The sequence below is a fragment of the Agelaius tricolor genome, unplaced genomic scaffold, assembly GCF_023055355.1.
Source record: "Agelaius tricolor isolate 1412-34295 unplaced genomic scaffold, bAgeTri1.0.p SCAF_43, whole genome shotgun sequence".
NCBI classification, from domain to species: Eukaryota; Metazoa; Chordata; class Aves; order Passeriformes; family Icteridae; genus Agelaius; species Agelaius tricolor.
In genome coordinates, this window is record NW_027269303.1 from 3,346,807 (window position 1) to 3,365,477 (window position 18,671).

The 18,671-nt window shown below is 51.2% G+C and overlaps 2 protein-coding genes across 2 annotated transcripts in view; one reads left to right on the forward strand and one right to left on the reverse strand.

Annotated features, from left to right (window-relative positions):
• The window catches only part of LOC139604082 (zinc finger protein 271-like), a 205,972-nt gene that overhangs the window by 47,729 nt on the left and 139,572 nt on the right, over positions 1-18,671 (forward strand). The window lies entirely within an intron of this gene.
• Positions 1-18,671, reverse strand: part of LOC139604069 (hydrocephalus-inducing protein homolog) — a 48,777-nt gene that overhangs the window by 2,276 nt on the left and 27,830 nt on the right. Inside the window, exons 19-43 of the mRNA XM_071455057.1 lie at positions 18,247-18,383; positions 17,477-17,598; positions 17,207-17,389; positions 16,658-16,810; positions 15,350-15,589; positions 14,446-14,604; positions 13,839-14,026; positions 13,496-13,678; positions 13,135-13,254; positions 11,734-11,893; positions 11,459-11,631; positions 11,097-11,295; positions 10,282-10,381; positions 9,615-9,714; positions 8,957-9,125; positions 8,434-8,672; positions 8,038-8,110; positions 7,195-7,399; positions 6,591-6,823; positions 5,867-6,018; positions 4,756-4,948; positions 4,070-4,178; positions 3,224-3,478; positions 2,736-2,878; positions 2,182-2,403 (exon numbers count right to left, since the gene is read on the reverse strand). Of these exons, the coding sequence (XP_071311158.1) occupies positions 2,182-2,403; positions 2,736-2,878; positions 3,224-3,478; positions 4,070-4,178; positions 4,756-4,948; positions 5,867-6,018; positions 6,591-6,823; positions 7,195-7,399; positions 8,038-8,110; positions 8,434-8,672; positions 8,957-9,125; positions 9,615-9,714; positions 10,282-10,381; positions 11,097-11,295; positions 11,459-11,631; positions 11,734-11,893; positions 13,135-13,254; positions 13,496-13,678; positions 13,839-14,026; positions 14,446-14,604; positions 15,350-15,589; positions 16,658-16,810; positions 17,207-17,389; positions 17,477-17,598; positions 18,247-18,383 (4,210 nt within the window). The remainder of the gene's footprint in view (positions 1-2,181; positions 2,404-2,735; positions 2,879-3,223; positions 3,479-4,069; positions 4,179-4,755; positions 4,949-5,866; positions 6,019-6,590; positions 6,824-7,194; positions 7,400-8,037; positions 8,111-8,433; positions 8,673-8,956; positions 9,126-9,614; positions 9,715-10,281; positions 10,382-11,096; positions 11,296-11,458; positions 11,632-11,733; positions 11,894-13,134; positions 13,255-13,495; positions 13,679-13,838; positions 14,027-14,445; positions 14,605-15,349; positions 15,590-16,657; positions 16,811-17,206; positions 17,390-17,476; positions 17,599-18,246; positions 18,384-18,671) is intronic.

The following is an 18,671-nucleotide window of genomic DNA, read 5'->3' on the forward strand; positions in this document are numbered from 1 at the left end:
ATGTGAAAGATCTCACTAAGAAAGTCTCCAATCACAGATGTTCTGATAGAAAAGAGGATGGTTTAGAGGCCTTAAAATGGCCCAGAAACTCAGAAAGAACCTTCACCCAAGATTAGTGTGTTTGACAATAATGACAAGAGCAAGAGTCTCTGGAGATGATGCTTCTCCAGACTCCTCCATACTGTCATACAATGCCTGGGCTACTCCATGATGAGATATCCCTCACAATAGAGACCACAACCAAATTCTCTGGTACCCCTGCAGACAAAACTTGGAATTCACCAGCATATGCAGGAGAAGTGTATTTCTCTCCACTTCAAAAGAAGAGACAGAGTTCAGCAGACATAACCTCTTGTTGATGAAAAGGCATCAAATCAGATGAAGATCTTTCTAACACCATAAAATGGGATAAAATCATAAAACATTGTCTCTGATTGTCGCAGTTTGGAATGAGAGGAAATGTAGGGAAGTGATGCAAAACTCCCATCCAGTAGAAATTGCACACGCCTCTGTGAAACACACACGTACAAGACGAAAGGAAGCAGGGAAGTTGCTCTTTCCCTTGCGCTCAGGAGCGAGGTAGCGCGGCTGGGAGGCCGCAGCCGCGGGGCTGAGCCCCTTCCCCGGGCCGCCTGCCGAGCCCCTTCCCCGGGCCGCCTGCCGGCCCCAGCGTCGGCTGCCGGGCAGGGAGAGGGGGGCGCCGCGGGGCCGGACGGAGCGGCCTTGCCAGCATCGGCTGCTCGCTACAGCCCCCACAGCCCGGGGCCCAGCCGAACCCGCCGGGCCCCGGCAGCAGCCCCGGCCTGTGCCGGGCCTTTGCTCCCGTGGAAGCTGCCCACAACCATCGGGCACGGGGAAGGAGAAGCCTGCTGAGTTCTGGCCTGGCTAATTCGATCCCAGCCGCTTCCCTGACCGCAACTCCCGCCGTCCGTAGCACCCAGCCCGACCGGGCTCCAGGCGGGATGTTAACCCTTTCAGTACTTCAGTCCTCCCGCGAGTGAGAGAAAGGAACAAGATGCATGTAAAGGAACAACATGAAGACATCCTGGTCAGTGAAGAAGAAGTCAAGTCCCAGATGGGAGGGCTGAGGAGATGCCTTGTTTTTGAAGCTGAAATCCTCTTGTAATATATGGAGGACTCTTTTTCCCTGTAACGCATGAAACTATGGGGAGATGAAAGTGTTCAACTGATATCAAGCAAAGGCCTCCATGTTAAAGTAAGCAGACTTTAAAGTAGCTGTGATACCATGAGAAGTTTGAACAGAGAAGGAGAGAAGAGTAGTCCATGCCCCCAGGAGAAGATCTCTGTTCCCAGAGATGAAGATGATTTTAGAGATAGATAATAAGAACTTTTGCCTTTGAACAGCTTATCTTTAAAACAATACTCCATAAGTCAACATGGCCCATCAACAAGCTGTGGGAAGGCTGATGGAAAATGGGAGGGGCTTCATGATAGCAGGTTTTGCCCCCAGGTGGCTGTTATTCGAGATGAAATGGAGAGCCATGAGAGAACCGTTTTTTCCTCTTGTGGAGAAGTCTCCATAACCTTAACAAGAAGGACTTCTCTTCCTAGGTGAACCGAAGAAACACTATTTTAGAGGTGGTAAACTAACTAGAAATTTGATGTTTTGTTTCTTTACATTGTTAGTGGGAAAGAAAAGGTTGTGGGGGGAGAAGTGTTCCGAAGGGTTTGGTTTGATTCTCACTTTTTTTCCTTCAGTTACTTTTAATAAAATTTTCTTTATACCCTTTTAAAGTTTTAAGCCTGCTTTGCCTTTCTCCTAATCCTATCTCACAGCAGGAAGTGAGTGCATTGGTGACTGGCCAGCACCAAAGCCTGCCACACTCTTTGGTGCATTGGGCCAGGAATCTTAAAATTGGTGGAATCTCAAATTGGCAAACTGAAACCAAGACACCTATTCAACATGGGCTGCAACACTTGTGCTTGTGGCATAGACTGATAGCTGTGTGCGGCTGAAGGTGTCTTGTCAAAAGGCTTCCCTGCCTTGTGTGAATGGATCTGGTCACTGTGCTTCCACCTCTCCCTGGAATGCACTGCTGGTGAAGCTCATGGCTGTCCAATGTCCAGAGCAAGCAGGAGATGCTCAGCCAGCAGTGATGGTGTTATGGTGGCTCTTTTTGTAAAAGCTGGGTTGGCTTTTTTTGCCGTTTTGCTTCTTACCTTCTGCATTCTAGGAAATTTGTGTCCTGGGTCTATCCTGGTGGTACTCTTCCATGGGACAATGAACATTTGGTCATCCCAGTCTGGAACCTTTGTTCCTGGCACCTCAAAGTTGATCTTGGTCACCTTACATTTCACAAGGTGCCTCCTGAAGGTGGCTGGGACATCTGATTGCAAGGTCACTGTGATGCCCTTGGTACAGCCAGGATGGAGGTGTCCCACCTAGGGAGAATCAGGGAGTCAAGACCAAACTGGAAGCACTGCCAAGGACAGGACTGACAGCAAAAGGAACTGATGTGATGAGCAGCAAAGGACACCTCACAGTGGATTTATGTGAAGTTTGGTAGACAAAAGTATGAACAGAAGGTGCCACCTCCCATAACATGAAGCCTTTTCTGCAAGGCTGGCAGCTTTGGCCCAGCCAAGCCAGGGATTCCATCTCCTACATGGCACTGGAATGGGCTATCACTGGTATGTGAGGGATCCCTGCCAGCTCCCAGGAACACCAGGACAGGGCTTGAGCAATGGGGAAAGGCAGAGCAGTCCATGCTCACCCTGGGGAAGAACTGGAATGGGGCATCTGCCTCCCACTCGAAGCGCATGACCTTCGTCTGGGCGTGGTTGGTGATGGTGAAGGTCCTGCAGCAGATCTTCCCGACACGACAGTCCCCAAACTGGATGTGATTCAGTCTGAAAGCTGTTATGGAGGAAAGCAAGGGATCTCAGCATGCAGGGAGCTCCACCTGCCGCCCTCACATGCACAGACACCTGCACGTTCAATGCTTCCTTGCTCCAAGCCTTCCTCCCTCTGAGAGGGAGTTCCCCAGGCAGTTCCCCATCCCACTACTTCCAGGGAAACACCCTGACACATCCCTAAGCCAGCAACATGCAGCACAGCACACACTTCTCTGCAAGCATGGCTACCATGTCCACAGACCACCAAGGCCTGTGGGTGACAGCCCAGGCCTGGCTAGAGGGAGGACACACGTGATCAGACATTTTCCTCTTCCTTGCTCCACCTTGGCAGCCTCTCCTTTCTTACCATCAGTGATGTCTTTCTTCAGTCTGCACTTAGCATTCCTCTCGTGTGTGTCTTCCTCTAGTCCATCGAGGGTGAATTCGTCCTTGTGGCCTTCACCCACCAGCTCTATTAGGGTCTTGTTAGAGTAGGTGTCCCCCACCAACACACAAATCTTCCCTTCCAGATGTTGAGTCAGAGTGGGTTTGAAAGTTACATCAAACTCTGCTGATTGCCCGCGATGCAGAAGGAAGAAGGGCTTCTCAGGGGGCTTGCTCTCTGCACAGCAATGGAAATCACAGTAAAAGTAATACAGCTGTACAGAGGAAACGTTTCCATAGGATAAATGAGGAATAAGAGGTTGAAACTAGCTGCCTTCTAAGCACAGGTTCTACCTCCAGTGGTTCCAGACTCTCCTGCTATGTTCACAGGACTGCCACCTCCAGACACATCACCACTGAAGCAGCTTAACCTCAGGTTGATGCCCAGCCCTCATGCCACCTGCTTGCAGCCAGCTCCAGCCATATGGAAAGCTGAGCCAAAGAGTGCTTTTGGCTTCTGCTGGCTGTCTGTGTGCTCAAGGGCTGTGTCCATTCAGCTGGTACCATCCCACATGCAGCAGATACCTCAGAGGGTCCACTGAGGTAGTGACAGTGCCCCACAACTCAACCCACCATGTCCAGAAGAACAGAAGAACTTCCTACAACTTGCTAGGAGGAGACCCTGCAAAAAGTCTCCAAGAATGACTGGAGGACAGAGAGCCCAAAGAAAGAAACTGTGCCTAACATGTGGCTGCTGCTCAGAGAAGCCAAGAGCAGGGCACACGTTTTCCCTCTGTGCATGATCGCACTTCATGGTTCATGAATTTACCGTTTCCAACAGAGTCCTCTTCCACATCTCCAGTGTGGAACATCTCAGGTGTAGAGGCTCTGCCTCTCAAGAAGAACGCTCCATGCTCATCCTCCAGGCGTAACATAAACTGAGAAAAAGGAACCCAGAGCACAATGATGCTGGTGTGAGTACAGGATGGCACGGGGACTGACACCGCAGTGCTGCTGGTCATGCTGTTTAGAGTGGGAGCACAGCACCTCTCCCACTACAAACAGCACTTAACAAAACTTAACAAAACCTAAGTCAAACTAGCCGGGAAAAAAGGGTGTTCAGAGGCATCTGGATAGAACTGACACAGAGCCAAACAGCACAGAAAGTAATGAGCACAATGTAATTAAACCACAACTAAGTTTACTTAAAATGTAGTAAACTGGGATCAAATACAAGCTAATGGAACTAGGAAATTGCACACGTCCATGAGAAAAAAAGGTGACCTGAGAGACAGGGGGAAAATACTCCACCACCTTTCTTGTGTTCAACTTAAAGAAGACAGACTGGATGGAAAATTTCCAACAACTCCCTTCTTGGAGAACAGATGTCAGTCACTTGTTTAAAAAGAATTTCTGACACCTCTCCCCAGGTCTGCCATGTATTTTGGGACCCTTCCCCTGTGCTGCAAGCACTTGTTCCCAAACCAGACCATTCCTTGAGCAGGTCCTCCTCACCTTGACAGGTATGATGCCGTTGTTACAGACAACCAGGGGCAGCATCTCTGAATCCCCCAGCCGGAGCCTCTTGAAGCACAGCACGGCATTTCCCTTCTTGCTGCGAGCACTTGGGCACACAACTGTCAGCTGTGGCTCATGCCCCTTCCCACTGATGGTGAAGGTCAGCATTTGGAGTTTAATTTCCACAGAGCTGCAGGAGAGGCACAGAAACAATTTCAGCTGGCACTGACCCATTTCTCACTGGGCAAGGGCCACCCACAGTGTTTTCCTTGCCTGGTGCTCCTGTACCCCACAACACAGCCCCCCACCAGCCTCTTCCCAATCCACTCAGGGCCATTCACAAGAGGAACCTGCTCCAAAGAGCCTGAGCCTTCCACAATAACAGTTAAAAATAATTTCACTTAATTGAATCATGCAGCACAACAGGTAAATAAGGAGGCACCAGATGGGATATGGCAAATCCCTTGGTTGCAGTGAGATGAGACATACAACAAGCAAAAGCACAGCATGAAATTAGTACAAAAGCAAGAAGGCAAAAAGAAATCATTGTCACTATCAGTAAAGATCTTTTCCAAGAACAGTAAAAAAGCAATTGCTTATTAGCAATTAGACTTGTTCCAATTCAGCCACTAAAGGGTTGAGGAAGGACAGGTCAAAGCCCCACTCCACAGGTCCCAGGGCAGAGGAACTGGGCTCCTCTTTCATACCAGCTCCAACCACTCACATAAAATAGCTCAATGAATGCCAGGGAGTCACAGAGGGTCACTTAATTTTACAGAAACAAAGATGAAAATGTGACTGCTGACTTGCTGGCACAGGAACTGCTTCATCTAAGCCTTTGTTGCTGGAAACCCCCAGCTCAGCTGCAGCACATCTCAGTAACTTCCAGTTGGCTACCTAATATTTCCCTGTCTTCATAGTTCCTCACACAGGCTAAACCATCAGCCTCACTCTTCTGCTCTAACAGTTACTGCCTCCCAGATCATCTCATGCCAAGTTCTCTGCCTGAGGCTACTGAAAGCATTAGAGCTAACAAGAGGTCTGTGCCTTCCCAGTGGAGAGGCAGCTGTCAGTGAGGCCTCCCCCAATATTTCACAGGGTCAGTTACCCTTTTGGGATGACAAGGGAAGCCTTGAAAGTGCAGTGGTAGTTCTGCTCATCTGGCGGGGTGAAGGTCACTGTAGCAACGGCACAGGATGAGCTTGGAATGGACATCTTGACTGGATATAACTTGAAAATATTGTTGATAGAGCTTTTTTCCTTGGGGGAACCCAGAGACAAGTGTTAGGAGAAAACACCTTTCAACATGACGCAGTTTTATTAATAAATGCATTACTGAGAGCAGCCCCAGACACTGCGTCTTCCTTCCTACTTCCCTGAGCAGGCTCCCTCCCTCCCAGAGAACGCTGACCTTGTGTGGTTTGAGTGCTGGCAGCTGCCCCAGCATATATGGGAAGTGGCCACTTAATGGAAAACTCTGCAAATAATCTAGAACTGGCCTTCAAAGAGAAGGAAAAGCCGGGGAGCCTGAGGAAATGCTCTGCTTTAAGCCCTGGCATGTCAGTTCATAACAGCCCCTCTCTGCATGTGCTTCCAGGAGAGGTTCAGAAGGATTCACTTCTCCCACCAAAGACCCAGAGGTGAGAGCCAAAACCTTGCCCGAGACATGCAGAATTCAACACAACTGTTCCCTGGCTCTGCTGCTCTCCCCTGCAGTTTGGCCTGCATTGAGCTAGCCTAGTCTGGGCCACAGGAAGCAATGCATCTGGAGAACACAACAGGCTCTCACCCGGCCCTTAGAGGGCAACCACCACCTTGGCTCCTGTTCTTACCTCTCCAGGCAGGGGTTTGATGGAGAGGACCACGTCACATGGCAAACGGCTTGCATTGTAGATATTGAAATGAGCTTCAGTCTCTTGCCCAACTTGAACCTTGCTGAAGATGAATCTGTTCTCATTTCTGACAAACAGGCCGGTGCCTTTCACCGACTGCAGCTTGTGGTCGAGGTCGGCGCTGCTGCAGATCAGGTACTCCTTGAAGATTGACGCGACATCCTCAACAAGGGCTGTGGACACACCAGAGGGATGAGCATGGAGAAGCATCCCTGATGAATTTATCTGGACCCTGCTGGCCTCTCAGAAGGCTTGATAAGCCCTTTCTGCCCAAGTGACTGCTAAACCCAGCCTTGGGTAGGGGAGCTGGCTGTGAGGATGGAGCTCAGTCAACCTCAGTCTTAGAGAGCATTGCATTCCTTTTATCCTTCCATGCATCCCTCTCACCCTGGGAGGGATGAGTCTCCTGGTGGACTCAAAGTGGGCTGGAACCTCTGAGAATTTTAAGGTGGGACACCATGGCTAGCGTGCCTCTCTATCCCAGCAGCAAGTTGAGGTGCTGATCAGCAGCAGGTGTGACCAAGGCACTGTGGGCAGTGTGTACCTGGGAGGCAGGACTCGGCAATCAGGGTGAAGGGAATGCCAAGGGGATTGTCCCTGGGGTCTGTGCCCGTGATGTCAATGTAGAGCTGCTCCTCACATGTCCCCTCCTGCCTTGCGAGGCATTCCACTGTGATCTTCTGCTGGCCCCACGGACGGATGGAGCCGGAGCAGGGGGACACCGTGAACATGCCAAGATTGAGGCGAGCCTGCAGAAAAAGTTCCAGGAGAAGCTGATGGCTAATAGCTGTGCCTTGAGCACCCCAGCAAAGAGTACGTCCTGCCGTGGCCTCCAGCTGGGCCCAAGCAGCCAGTCCCAGGGCAGGGAAGGATGACTGCATGGCCCAAAGGCAGCCACAGGCTGAGAGCAACAAACCAAGAGGAGCTGCAAGCCTGTCCCAAGTGGCAGAGAGAAAGGAGTTTGAGTGTAAAGAGTGAGGGTGGTAGTGGTGGGTTAGGGTTAGGGTTAGGGTTAGGTCCTTCAACCTCCAGAGGTAACACAGGAGAGCAGAAGTAGCTGAGAAATTATGGGAGTGAGGTAGGGGACTGGGAAGAAGAAAAGCAATGTTGTCTGGACTGGGAGTTCAGTGGGGGATGGTTTTTCTTCTGTGGTGTTCACAGACCTATGCTGGCTAGCAGCTACCAAACACAGGACCTTTTCCCCTCTGTTGACCCCACAACTCCAGGTCAGAGCCAGAGTACAGGACTACCAGGGGGAACTGAGCAGATACTGGACTCCATCCTGCAGACCATGTCCCACCCTATGGCGATGAGCCCCCAGCCTGGGCACAGCAGCATCTTGTCACATCCCCTGCAGCAGCATTGCTGGGCAGCAGGAGTCACCCACCTGTGTCGAGGAGCTCAATTTCCGTCTCATTGAGCGCTTTGGAGCCGATGGAGCAGATTCCCCTTCCTTTGAACTAAGAGGAGAAAGCAGAGGTATCTGTCATGCTGAGCTCCCCTGCCTTCCTCTGAGGCCAGAGCTGGCCTTCCTCCTCAGAGAAGAAAGCCTTCCTGCTCCTGATGGCTCCCAGAGAGCAGCCAGCAGCTCCCACTGCTGGACAGGGCAGCTCTGTCACCAGCTTCATGCTACACATGGGGATACTGAGGTGGCTTTTTTGCTTCCTCTCCCCAAGCCAGGGATGCAAACACATGACAGCCCAGGTCTCCTGGCTGCCTGCCCCATACCAGCTGTGGGATGGTGCCTCCTCAGACAGGAAGGGTGGGGCAGGGCTTCTTATACCTTTTGCTTTCCAATGCAGATGCAAGCTCGGGTGCTTGGCGGATTCGGAATTTGAAGCTGAGCGTGCCTTTGTTCTCCAGCAGGACAGTCTGGCTCTTCTTGGTGCCCTTGGCCATGGCTCCAAAGTCGATGGGTGAGGCAGGCTCAATGCTGTACTTGCTGTACTCGGCTGTCGCCGACACCCTCACTGGGATGTTGGCGACAGCCTGGCCCCCTCGGCCTGAGCTGGCATCCATCACCTGCACCCACAGGAAGGCTGGTAAACAAAGCTAAGAGGCCAGCCTCTACCCAGTCCCCAGCCTCCATCCCAGGCCTCCATCAGTTTATCCTCCCTGTTTAAACACCTCCTCCAGAGTCAGATTCTCAGCTCCACTTAGGAAGCCTCCCAAATGGTTTTGAAAGACTTTGTTTGTGTATGTGGGAGAGAGGATTCTCCAGTTAAAGCCCTCCTTCCATTAGACACCTGTCCTGTTTGTGCTCCCAAAACACCATGTGATAATGCAGCCCGGCCCAGGCGGCTCACCTGGCAGTACAGGATGGGTTTGTTCTTGAGGAAGATTTCACTCGTGGGGTGGAAGAGCATCTCAACATTCACAGCAGGCTGGGAGGCAATCAGCACGCCCGACTGAGGCACAACAGTGAAGTGGGATGCCAGGTCTCGCATCCTGGGACCTGCACCCTTCAGTGTGAACCTGGAGAGGAAGGGAAGGAATGGAGATCTCTGCAGTTAAAAGTACAGGTGCCACCAACACAGCCAGGACTTTGCATAGGACCAGAAAAAACAGAAAAGGGAGAGTCCCACTCTGCTCAGGGAGCCCTGGATCTTGACAGAGATTGCAGACAATCATGAAGTCACTGCAACAAACCTTGACACCAAAAGTTTTCATTCACTCCTTTACAGAGCCTCAGAAAGCAAAAGGAGGTGACCATCAAAGAAAGGCAATGAATCTCAGCATTTCAGTGCCTGAAATTTCTGAATTTTCTCCTTTGGGCTCCAGCTGAGCTGTGAAGAACTGCTGGTTTGTGGCTGGATTCTCTGGTAAAATAATTGAGATTAGAGAGCCCAGGTTTTGTATTTACTGTGAGGTAGCCAGCATGGAAACAGGTTCTAGCCACTGACAGAGGGCAAATTCAGGCCTGGGAACCCGAGGAAATGCTCACTACCAGGCAGCTGGACTCACCTGTACTCAATGTTGTATAGCCCTTTGTTCTTGAGACTCAGGACTTTCTTCACATTATCCAGGACATTAATAGTTCCAAATTCCAAGCTTCCATCTGGACCTGCAGAAAACCCACAGAGCGAGGTCAAACATGGTATTTGTGAGCTGCTGCAGAATACACCAGGTCACAAGCAACATGGAAGTCTCAGCAAAAACCCTTTTCAGCAAGTTTCTGCTCTTGAAAGTGTTTTCCAGCTACTTGTCTGCCCTTTCTCTTCTTACTCAAAATATCTGCAGGCTTAGTAGCTAAGGAGCTCAGCTTCCATTTCCTCACTCCCAAGCACACATCCAATTACTTTATATGCTGTGCTGAGCCTGTGGGTGTTGCCAACTGCCTGTTCACATCACTGTTGTTTCAAAGCCCCCAGATCCAATCTCCACATGAAGCTGCACACTTCAAAGTTCAGAAGGGATAGACTTAAGGCTGCCAGAGCCCTGACAATGCTTTATTCCACACAGCTTGCAGGGTATGTGCTTTATGTATCCATGCCTTCCTTGCATGCTGTCCTGTCCCATCCCATCCCATCCCATCCCACCCCATCCCATCCCGTCCCATGTGCTTTGGTTGCCCACCTCCCAAGGTAATGCAGTGCACCTGGACTGCTTTGTTTGGAAGGCATCCACTGACCTTCAGGCATGTCGATGCTCACAGAAACATCATAGACCTCTGCAGAGATTTTGATGTTTTCAGCCTGAACAATCCTCAGGATGTTTTTTGTATCTGAAACCTGAGGCAGCAAGAAAAAAACACTGTTCAGATTATTTTTTGGTAGATAGCCTCTAAGTCCTTGTCTCTGCAGGTGGCTTCCCCTATGGCCTCCCTGGCTTCACAAGCATTGGTGAACTCCCAAGCTTTGCTAATCTGTTCCTCTCATGGGCTGCCCCAGTGGGATCCTGCTGCAGTAAAAAACCCTATCAGCCCAACTCTGCACTCCTGCAGCAGGGAATGCTGCCTTGGAGAGGCACAGAGATGTAAGAACAACCACAAGAAGTATGAGGTGTCTCAGAGCAGGTGGCATTGACAACCCCCTCTAATCACCTGGCACCCGCTCTGAAATGCAGCCCCTAAACCATGGGGAACAAAATCCCAGGGGGAGAGTTTGTTGCACTGTGCAAGAGCTTCAGAAAAAGTCCAGGAGGAATGTGGAGATCATGCTGCAGTCTATACAAGCTACAAACAACAACCTTCAACCTTAGCTACAGACAACAACCTTCAACCATTCGCAGGGACAAGGTGGTTGTGGTACAGGCTCAGGATGCAGTGTCTGCTTATCTGGGGGGATGTGGATGCCCTGCACGTTCTGGCAAACGCTGTGTAGAGGAAGAAGTTGGGGTCACAGCACCCTTGTGTCTGTCAGGTGCAGCTCTTCCTGACTCTGTCCCTAGGAGCACATGGCTGCTCACTGTGCCCCGCTCTGCCAGGCAGGACACAGTCCCTCTCACCTCTAGTTGGAGGGTCTTCTCAATGCTGCCAATCTGCCTGGCCTTGAAATGCAGTGTCACTTCAAGCTCTGAGCGGGGATCAATGGTGCCACTCTCTTGTGACAAGGAGAAGGCCTCAACAAGGTCATCCAGCCCACTGAGCTGCCAGACCATGGGCAGCAGGGTGTTGTTTTTCAGGACCAAGGTCCTGCTGTCAGTCCTGCAGAGACAGGAAGGCACTTGGCATCAGCTGCTGGGTGGTCACACCAGCCTCACCACTGAATGCAACTTGGAGCAGCTCCATCCGTGCCCCAGAAACCAGAGTCAAACATTTTCTCTTTGTCACCAGTCTTGGAGTGCTTGGGATGCGTGGGATGACTGACCTGTGCAGGAGCAGTTTGTCAAAGGACAGCTCCAGGGTGCTGACCTCCAGCTTCATGTCCACCCCATGGCAGCACAGGCTGAAGACCACTGGTTCTGGGTTCTTCCCAATGCTGCAGATGAGTTTGTCCTCCAGGAAGCCAGGGCAAGTGGGGAATGCCCAAATGGTCAGCTCCTGGACACGGCCCCAGAGCAAGAAATAGAAAGAGCACTGTGTGTGAGCAGAAGCAGCCCCTGGGCACTTCTGTGGTGCCTGCTCTACCTGCCCTTCTCCCACCTGCTTCTCCTTTGGTTTCAGGCTCATGTTGGGAGGGTCCAGAAGGAATGTCTCTGCTTCCCCAGCACTCTCAAAGGAGAACTGGACCTCCACGTCCCCGGGGCAGTTGTTGAGGATGGTCAGATTCTCCGAGTTGCGGGGACAGTTCTGGGCCTTGTACCTGTCCACAGAAGGGAAAAAGGCTGCAGAGCAGACTCTTGCCTTTGCCACACACCCAGGAGAGCACTGTGTGCACCCAAGGAAGTGGTGCTGGAAGACCCTGCTCTAACAAACGAGTGAGGAAAATGGATCCCAGTCAGGGCCATGGGCCTGTGCTCATCCCTGCCTTACTCTGAGGCCTTCCCTGGACTTGGTGCCTCCAGCCCAGAAGTCTGATGATGCTCAGGCCAATTCAACAGTTTTTAATACAATGTAAATTCAAAGATGCCTAGAAAAATAACAGTACACCAGGCACATGGGTTCTTTCCCCTTCTTTCTTGGGGTGCCTTCCCTGCAGGGTATAAAGAAAGGCTTTTGGAAAAAGAGTTTAGCTAATCTCTTTCATAAAAGTCATGTAACTGCTTTGGATTTCATGGGTTAGCTCAAAGTCTGAGAAAGAAATATAAAATATCAATTCCCAAGAGGAATGAAAAAAGATAAGAAATGACCCTTCTCTCAGCCGTGGAAAGTGCTTTGGAGTGAAAGGGTTAAAGAGGCAAATAGAAATCCCAGACCATCCATCAACCTGGCTAATGATTGTCTGTTTTTTAAACTATTTTGATTTCATTTACTTGTGTTGTCAAAATAGCCCTAGCCCTCCAGAGCTCCCACAGAGACAAGAACTTAATGTTAAATGTCATTAAAAAAAAGTGACAGTAAAAGTAGAAATACACAATAGCTTCAATGACAAAGTGTTTAGGCAGACTTCATCCAGCAGTGAGGATGCAATATCATTACATGAAAATGTAATTCCTGCTGTACATTACCTCCAACACCTATTGGCAGGCCAATAATAAAATTTATTCATGAATACAGATTATTGAAAAGTTTACAAAACCTTCTACAGAATAATTGCTCGATCAGGCTACCTGCAGAGCTCAAAGCACTTCAAAAACCACCATAAAGTTCATCTCCTAAGGGGTGAAGCTGAGATGTGGGGGGGGGACAAAAGTTGCCCCCCAAGTCACCTCTGGACTGGCAGCAGCACGCGGTTCTGGCCACCAAGGTGGCCACCAAGGCACCCACTGTGTAGGCAGAGCAGCTCCTGCAAGGCTCATTTGCCTCTTATTTGCTCAAGCTCACACACCTGTGGTCCTTCCAAGCCATGTATCTCCCAGGACAGTGCCCTGGATTGTGCCACCAGGACAGCCTGTCTCTCCAGGCGTGTCCAGAAAAGGACAAGGCCCAGCAGGGAGCACATACCACTCTCTTGATTTCCCACACAGCAGCGGTCCAAAGTGGAATTGCTTTGTGCTCTCCACATATTCCTTGAAGATGATTTCATCTTCCTTCATGATTTTCCTCCACTGTGGAAACACCAGCCTGGGCAGAGAAAGTGGGGAAGGAGGAGCTATGAGATGCTCCAAGCAGGAAATGTAGTCAGAAAGCCATAACCCTTCCTGGTGGCTGAGGTACCATCTGCCTTCTCAGCTCCCAGCACAGGAAGAGATGCTGGGCCACCTCAGGCAGCACCATCTGCCCAGGCCAGAAGCCCCAGGGGGCAGCCCTGGCTGTGAGTCCAGGGGCAGCTGTGCTGTGGGAGGCTGCCAGGGGCCAGCCTTACCGAGGGTTCTGACTGATGCTGGGGTACAGGCCGGTGCCACGGCAGGGCAGTTCGTACTGGCACTTCGTCTGCACCAGCTCAAACCTCAGAGTCTGCTCAAACCTCCCTGGCTTTTTGGTGGAGAAGTGGACCTTCAGTTCCACCTCACCATGGGCAGGGACTGTCCACCGGTACCGTTTCAGCCTGGCAGTTAAAGAGGAGGCTTCAGACAAGGAGCAAATGAAACAAGGAGGGTGCACTGGCCATCCCATGGAGGCACTGGCACAGGGTCGCTGGGGACAATGGACCTTGTTTGGCAAGAGGAGCAAGAAGCAGAGGCATCACTTCCTCCCGTGCAGCTCACCTGAGGAATTCTGTAGGGGTTGAGGCACTTTTCAGCATACTTTTGGATCTTGTTGCAAAGGAATCCCAGGGACTTTTTCTTCTCTGTGTGGAGATCAGGTTCTCATTTGAAGAGTTGTCTCTGCTGACCACTTTACCCGTCTTTGGTTGGCCCTTGGTAGAGCTGCCCTTCACATCTGGGGCCTTGGCCTAAGGGGAGAGAGAACAGGGAGGGAGAGGTGAGCCCTGAGACATTCCCATCCTGGAAAGCAAAATGAGGTTTTGGTCACCAACATGAGAATAAATAAGTCCACCTGCCCATGGAGTTGGTCTTCTTTATTGGTGTTTTGCCTAGGACACCCCTTCTCACTCAGGACCCTCTCCTCAAAGGACATTGATGGTTTCAGTAATTTTTTACCTCTTGTCTTACAGAACTGCTCTGTCTCCAGCAGAGCTCTCTCTTTTGTCCCACTCCTGACAGAAAGGAGACCTACAGTCACAGGCCCCCATCATCACATCTTCACAAGCTCTCTACAATGATCCTTTTCCATCCAACCTGTCCCCTATGCCCCCATCTAGCCTGGTCCCTGCCCTTGCACCTTCAGTGCCAGCACAACTGGAGCACCCACCAGATTGTCTTCCATAGCAGCACCTTCTGGTGCCACAATGGTAAAGGGCTCCACAGGCTCTGCAGAGCCCAGCCTCTCCTCTGGGTACTTGACCATGGAGAGCACAGCAGCAGGGGGAAGGGGAGGCCCTTCGGGATGCAGTCCCAGATGTTTCAGCATCTAAAACAGAAGAGAGAATCCTGTTTATACTTCTGTCACCTTCATCCTCACAACTTCTTAGTTAAAGGCACTGAGTTTTTGGCAATGGGGTTTTTGACTTATATGAAGTACAAGTGCTTTGTCATGCCCAGTGGGGTGAGCAGGCTCCAGAGCAGAGGTAAGAGCTATAAGCAGGACTGGGAGAGAAACCTCTCCCAAGTGACTCAGCTGAAGAAAACTATGACCATAAGCTGCCCTGTCCTGGGACTGTTTATAATGATTTCCAGGCTGGGAAACTCTGAACAGAGGGGATACTTGTACACAGAGCACTCCCACTTTCTGCCCATCTGAGGGACGGTGATAACCTCCCCATCCACACAGATGATACAGAGTCATTGTGGAACATCATCGGGGCCTGGAGAAGGCTCTGTGCCATTATCACCTGGGGGACACAATGCTCCAGGGCCACACAAGCTCGAGATCTGAGCTTTGCAGGGTTTTACCTGGTCTTCTATTGGCAGCTTCCCATCCCTCAGGATCTCCCTAATCATGGCCTTCAGATTTGTGACCTGCATGTCCAGGCACGGCACCCCAACACGCTCTCCCTTCCTCCCAACAATACAAACGATTGAGGTTCTTCCACAGCATGTCAGCAGAGTTGGCTTTGCCCTGGGGATTGCCTCCATCTCCTGGCACAAGCCTGGGAATGCTGGAGTGCTGTGAAGCTTGGCCAGCATGGACATGGGGACCAGATCTGCCTTCTCACCTTCTCCTCCTCAAGGTACTGCTCATCAAAATCCAGGGAGTAAAACTCAATGGGGAAGGTGCATGGGTTCTTCACCACCACTGTGGCCTCCACCCCATCGCTGCCCACCAGCACCCGTCCCATCTTTAGTGCTGGGGGGCTGAACTCCAACCGTGGCTCCAGACCCTGTCCTGAGAGGTGCAGCTTTAAGTGATTGCTGCTTCCACAAATGTTAAGCTTCAGCTCATTCTTGTAAGACCTCTGAAAAGAGAAAAGCGCGGAAAACCCATCTATGAAGTCCCAGGTGACAGGACCCCAAATACAAAGCTTGCCCCAAGGTCAGGGTGTTATCAGTCCCTCCAAGGTGAACGGAAACCAGATATTTATTTATGCTAGGGACTACAGTGTCTGTGTCCTGGGTCTGAGTAACTGGGATGAGTCCTGGTGTGCACTGTAACTGGTGTTTGGTATCAGATGGATGTACAATGGACTGTCAGGCATTTTCACCTAGTCTTGCAGGAGTACAATGCTCATGGGAAGGTCCCTCGGGGCTGCAGTGTCCAGACACAGTCCTGGCACTGCTGCATCAGGCAAACGCCAGCTCCAGGAGAGAGGCAAACGAGCTCTCACTGGCTAGAAATAAGGGTCATCTCTGCTTAGTGTTTGGCTCTGGTCCAAGCCAGACACAAGATGGTTACATTTCTTGAGCAATTAAAAGATCCCTGGGACTGTTTGTGGGCACAGAAGTGCTTGTGTCCCAGCTGGTACACACTGTCAAGCTTCCAAGACCCAGCAGCCACAGGCAAACTACTTTTGGGAATGCTCCACCCTTTAAAAGTTGAATTCCCAGCTGCATGGCAATGTGCAGGCAAGCCAGAGCCTCAGGGACTGCTGACAGCACACCACTACAGGTGACTGTCCTGTCATGCCAAGGAAAGTGTCTGGTGGCTGTTTGGTCTGTCAGTTCTGCAGTAGGATGGGCCTAGACTGGCCATTCCAGGATTATCCTCTGCAAGTGGGCAGCTGCTCTGCACCGAGTGTTGCAGCTGCAAATAGAGCCAGGCAAGGGGGAGGCTGAGGAGAGTTGGGAACATCCCCACCATGTGCTGAGAGGCAGGCACAGAGCCCTGATGCTCTCTGTGCAAGCACCCGGTGGGCATTTCAAAGCATGTCTCATGGGAGAGCTCTGAGGGGTGAACTGAGCCACGCTGAGTCTGGGGCTTGCAGAAAGCGCCCTGTGAAGGCAGAGCTCCTACCACACTCTCTGCACCAGGCCCTCATTTCCAGATAGCCCTGACAGCCTCCCGGGCTGACACCTGACAATCTCACCTCCTCCTTGGGTGTAAACTGGATTTGCAGGTTCTGCCACCTTCCTGCATCAAGGGTTCCTTTGGAGGGTGTCACTTCAAAGGGACAGGGCTCATCCTCCAGTGCCAGCCGCTTCTGACGTATGGCTGGTGTCGTGTGTTTCAGTTGATTTTTCTGGGCACAGAAACAAATCCTGTGAGGTCTCCTTGATCTGTGAGGACAGAGTCTCAGTTCCTGTAGTGCTTTGAGACACTGATATGGTGCTGAGAGCACCCCCAGCCAAACCAAGTGTGGCCCCCATAGGCTAGAGCTGGAGGGAAAACCTGTAGACAGGGCAGGCAGATAAGGAACTACTGTCCTCAGAGGAGGAGGAATGGGTGAAGATGGCAGAAAAGCAAAGCATCCACTAATGGAACAGGTCCAGGCAAACCAGCCTTGATCTAGACCCTCAGAAACTTCCTCAAACACGCTGTAGACCAAGTGCTCAGGCAGCCACAGGAGGAGAAAGGGCAAGAGACACAAAGAAAACCCAACCAAGAAGTTACATGTTCAATGTCACCTGTGCTTTACCTTCAGAACAGGCTTGATGGACCATTTGCAGGGTACTTGGAACTGGTTGTAGAGTTGGATTGTCTCAACCTGGCACTGCCCAACGAGGATGTCAGAGAACTGCAGTGTTTTCTTGGAGAGGTCAAGCGACACTTCCAACACAGTGGCATGGAGGCGGATGTGAAATGTGGGGCCTTTTCTCACCTGGAGAAAGACAGAGAATTCAGCAGAGGGTGCAGGTGACATCTGCTGCTTTGCCCAGCCTGATGCCTGCCCCAAGAGCTGTGGTACCTCTATGGGCAGCAGCACATCCACGTCACCCTGTGGCCAGCGGGCGCTTTCAAAGCGCACGTCAAGCGCCACGCTGTGGCTGGGGGGCAGGCTCTTCATCAGGCCCAGGTCCACGCTGAAACCTTGAACAGATGAAAACAAAGCAGCTGAGATACACCAGGAGCAAAAAATGTGTCCTAAGCACCTTAAGGCCTTACAGGTGTCCTGGCTGAGAGGTCTGGGAAAAGCCCCACGCTGTGCTGTGACCTGGACAAAAACTTAGAGTGCACCTGAACACCCCTCAGACACAGCGAGCCACTGCACGATGGAAGCGCAGCCTTGCCTCAAGGCCTCTTTTGGAAGCCTCTTTTGATCCACCAGAGGATCTCACAGGCTGTTTCCTCAATAAAGGCTGAATACAAGTGCTGTGACAGTATGAACTCCAAACAAAGCACTTCCAAAACACAGAAAATCCCACTGGTTGGCAAAACAAGCCCACGGAGTGCCCAAAGAAACTTGATGCTCGTGGGAGCCAAGGGCAGAGGATGCTGAGAGGTGACCACCCCATGAGGATGATGAGCCCATCTGCCCCCTGCACTGAAGTGTTAGGGCAGTCACAGGCAGGCCAGGAGAGGTTCCTGGGCATGGCTGGCCAGGAGAGTTCTGCCTCTAAAGCTCCCAGCAGGGGCACTGAGAAGAAAAAGCTCAAATACCTCCCCAAGTTCAGTGGCTTCAGCTAATCTGTCTGAGACACCTTCAAGCCCACAGGAAGCATCTCCAGCACTGCTTACCTGTGTCCTGCAGGACAGATACATTGACCTGGAAGAACACTGGGATCTGCCCAGGGTTGGTGATCTCCAGAGTGCTGCTCTCAGTGAAACCCTTAAGGACAGTGCCCATGTCCAGGACATACTCCGGCAGCTCAACTCTGCAAGGAGGATTAAGGACAGTCCTTAAACAACAGCCTGGCTACATGGCCAAGTGGGCCGAGGATACAAATAAAGTGTCTCTTTCTTTATTCACTGCTGTAAAAACTCAGCTCAAGCCCATGAAACCCATGGCCTGACCACCTGGCAAAGAGTTTGGGAAGTCAGGAGGAGTACAGGTCCTAGGTTTTATCAGCTACTAATGGTACCTGAAAATAAAATTATTTAAAATGGACACTGGCCACACCTCTGCCATGAAAAGCCAGTATAGGTGAGTCCACCGGGCCTCC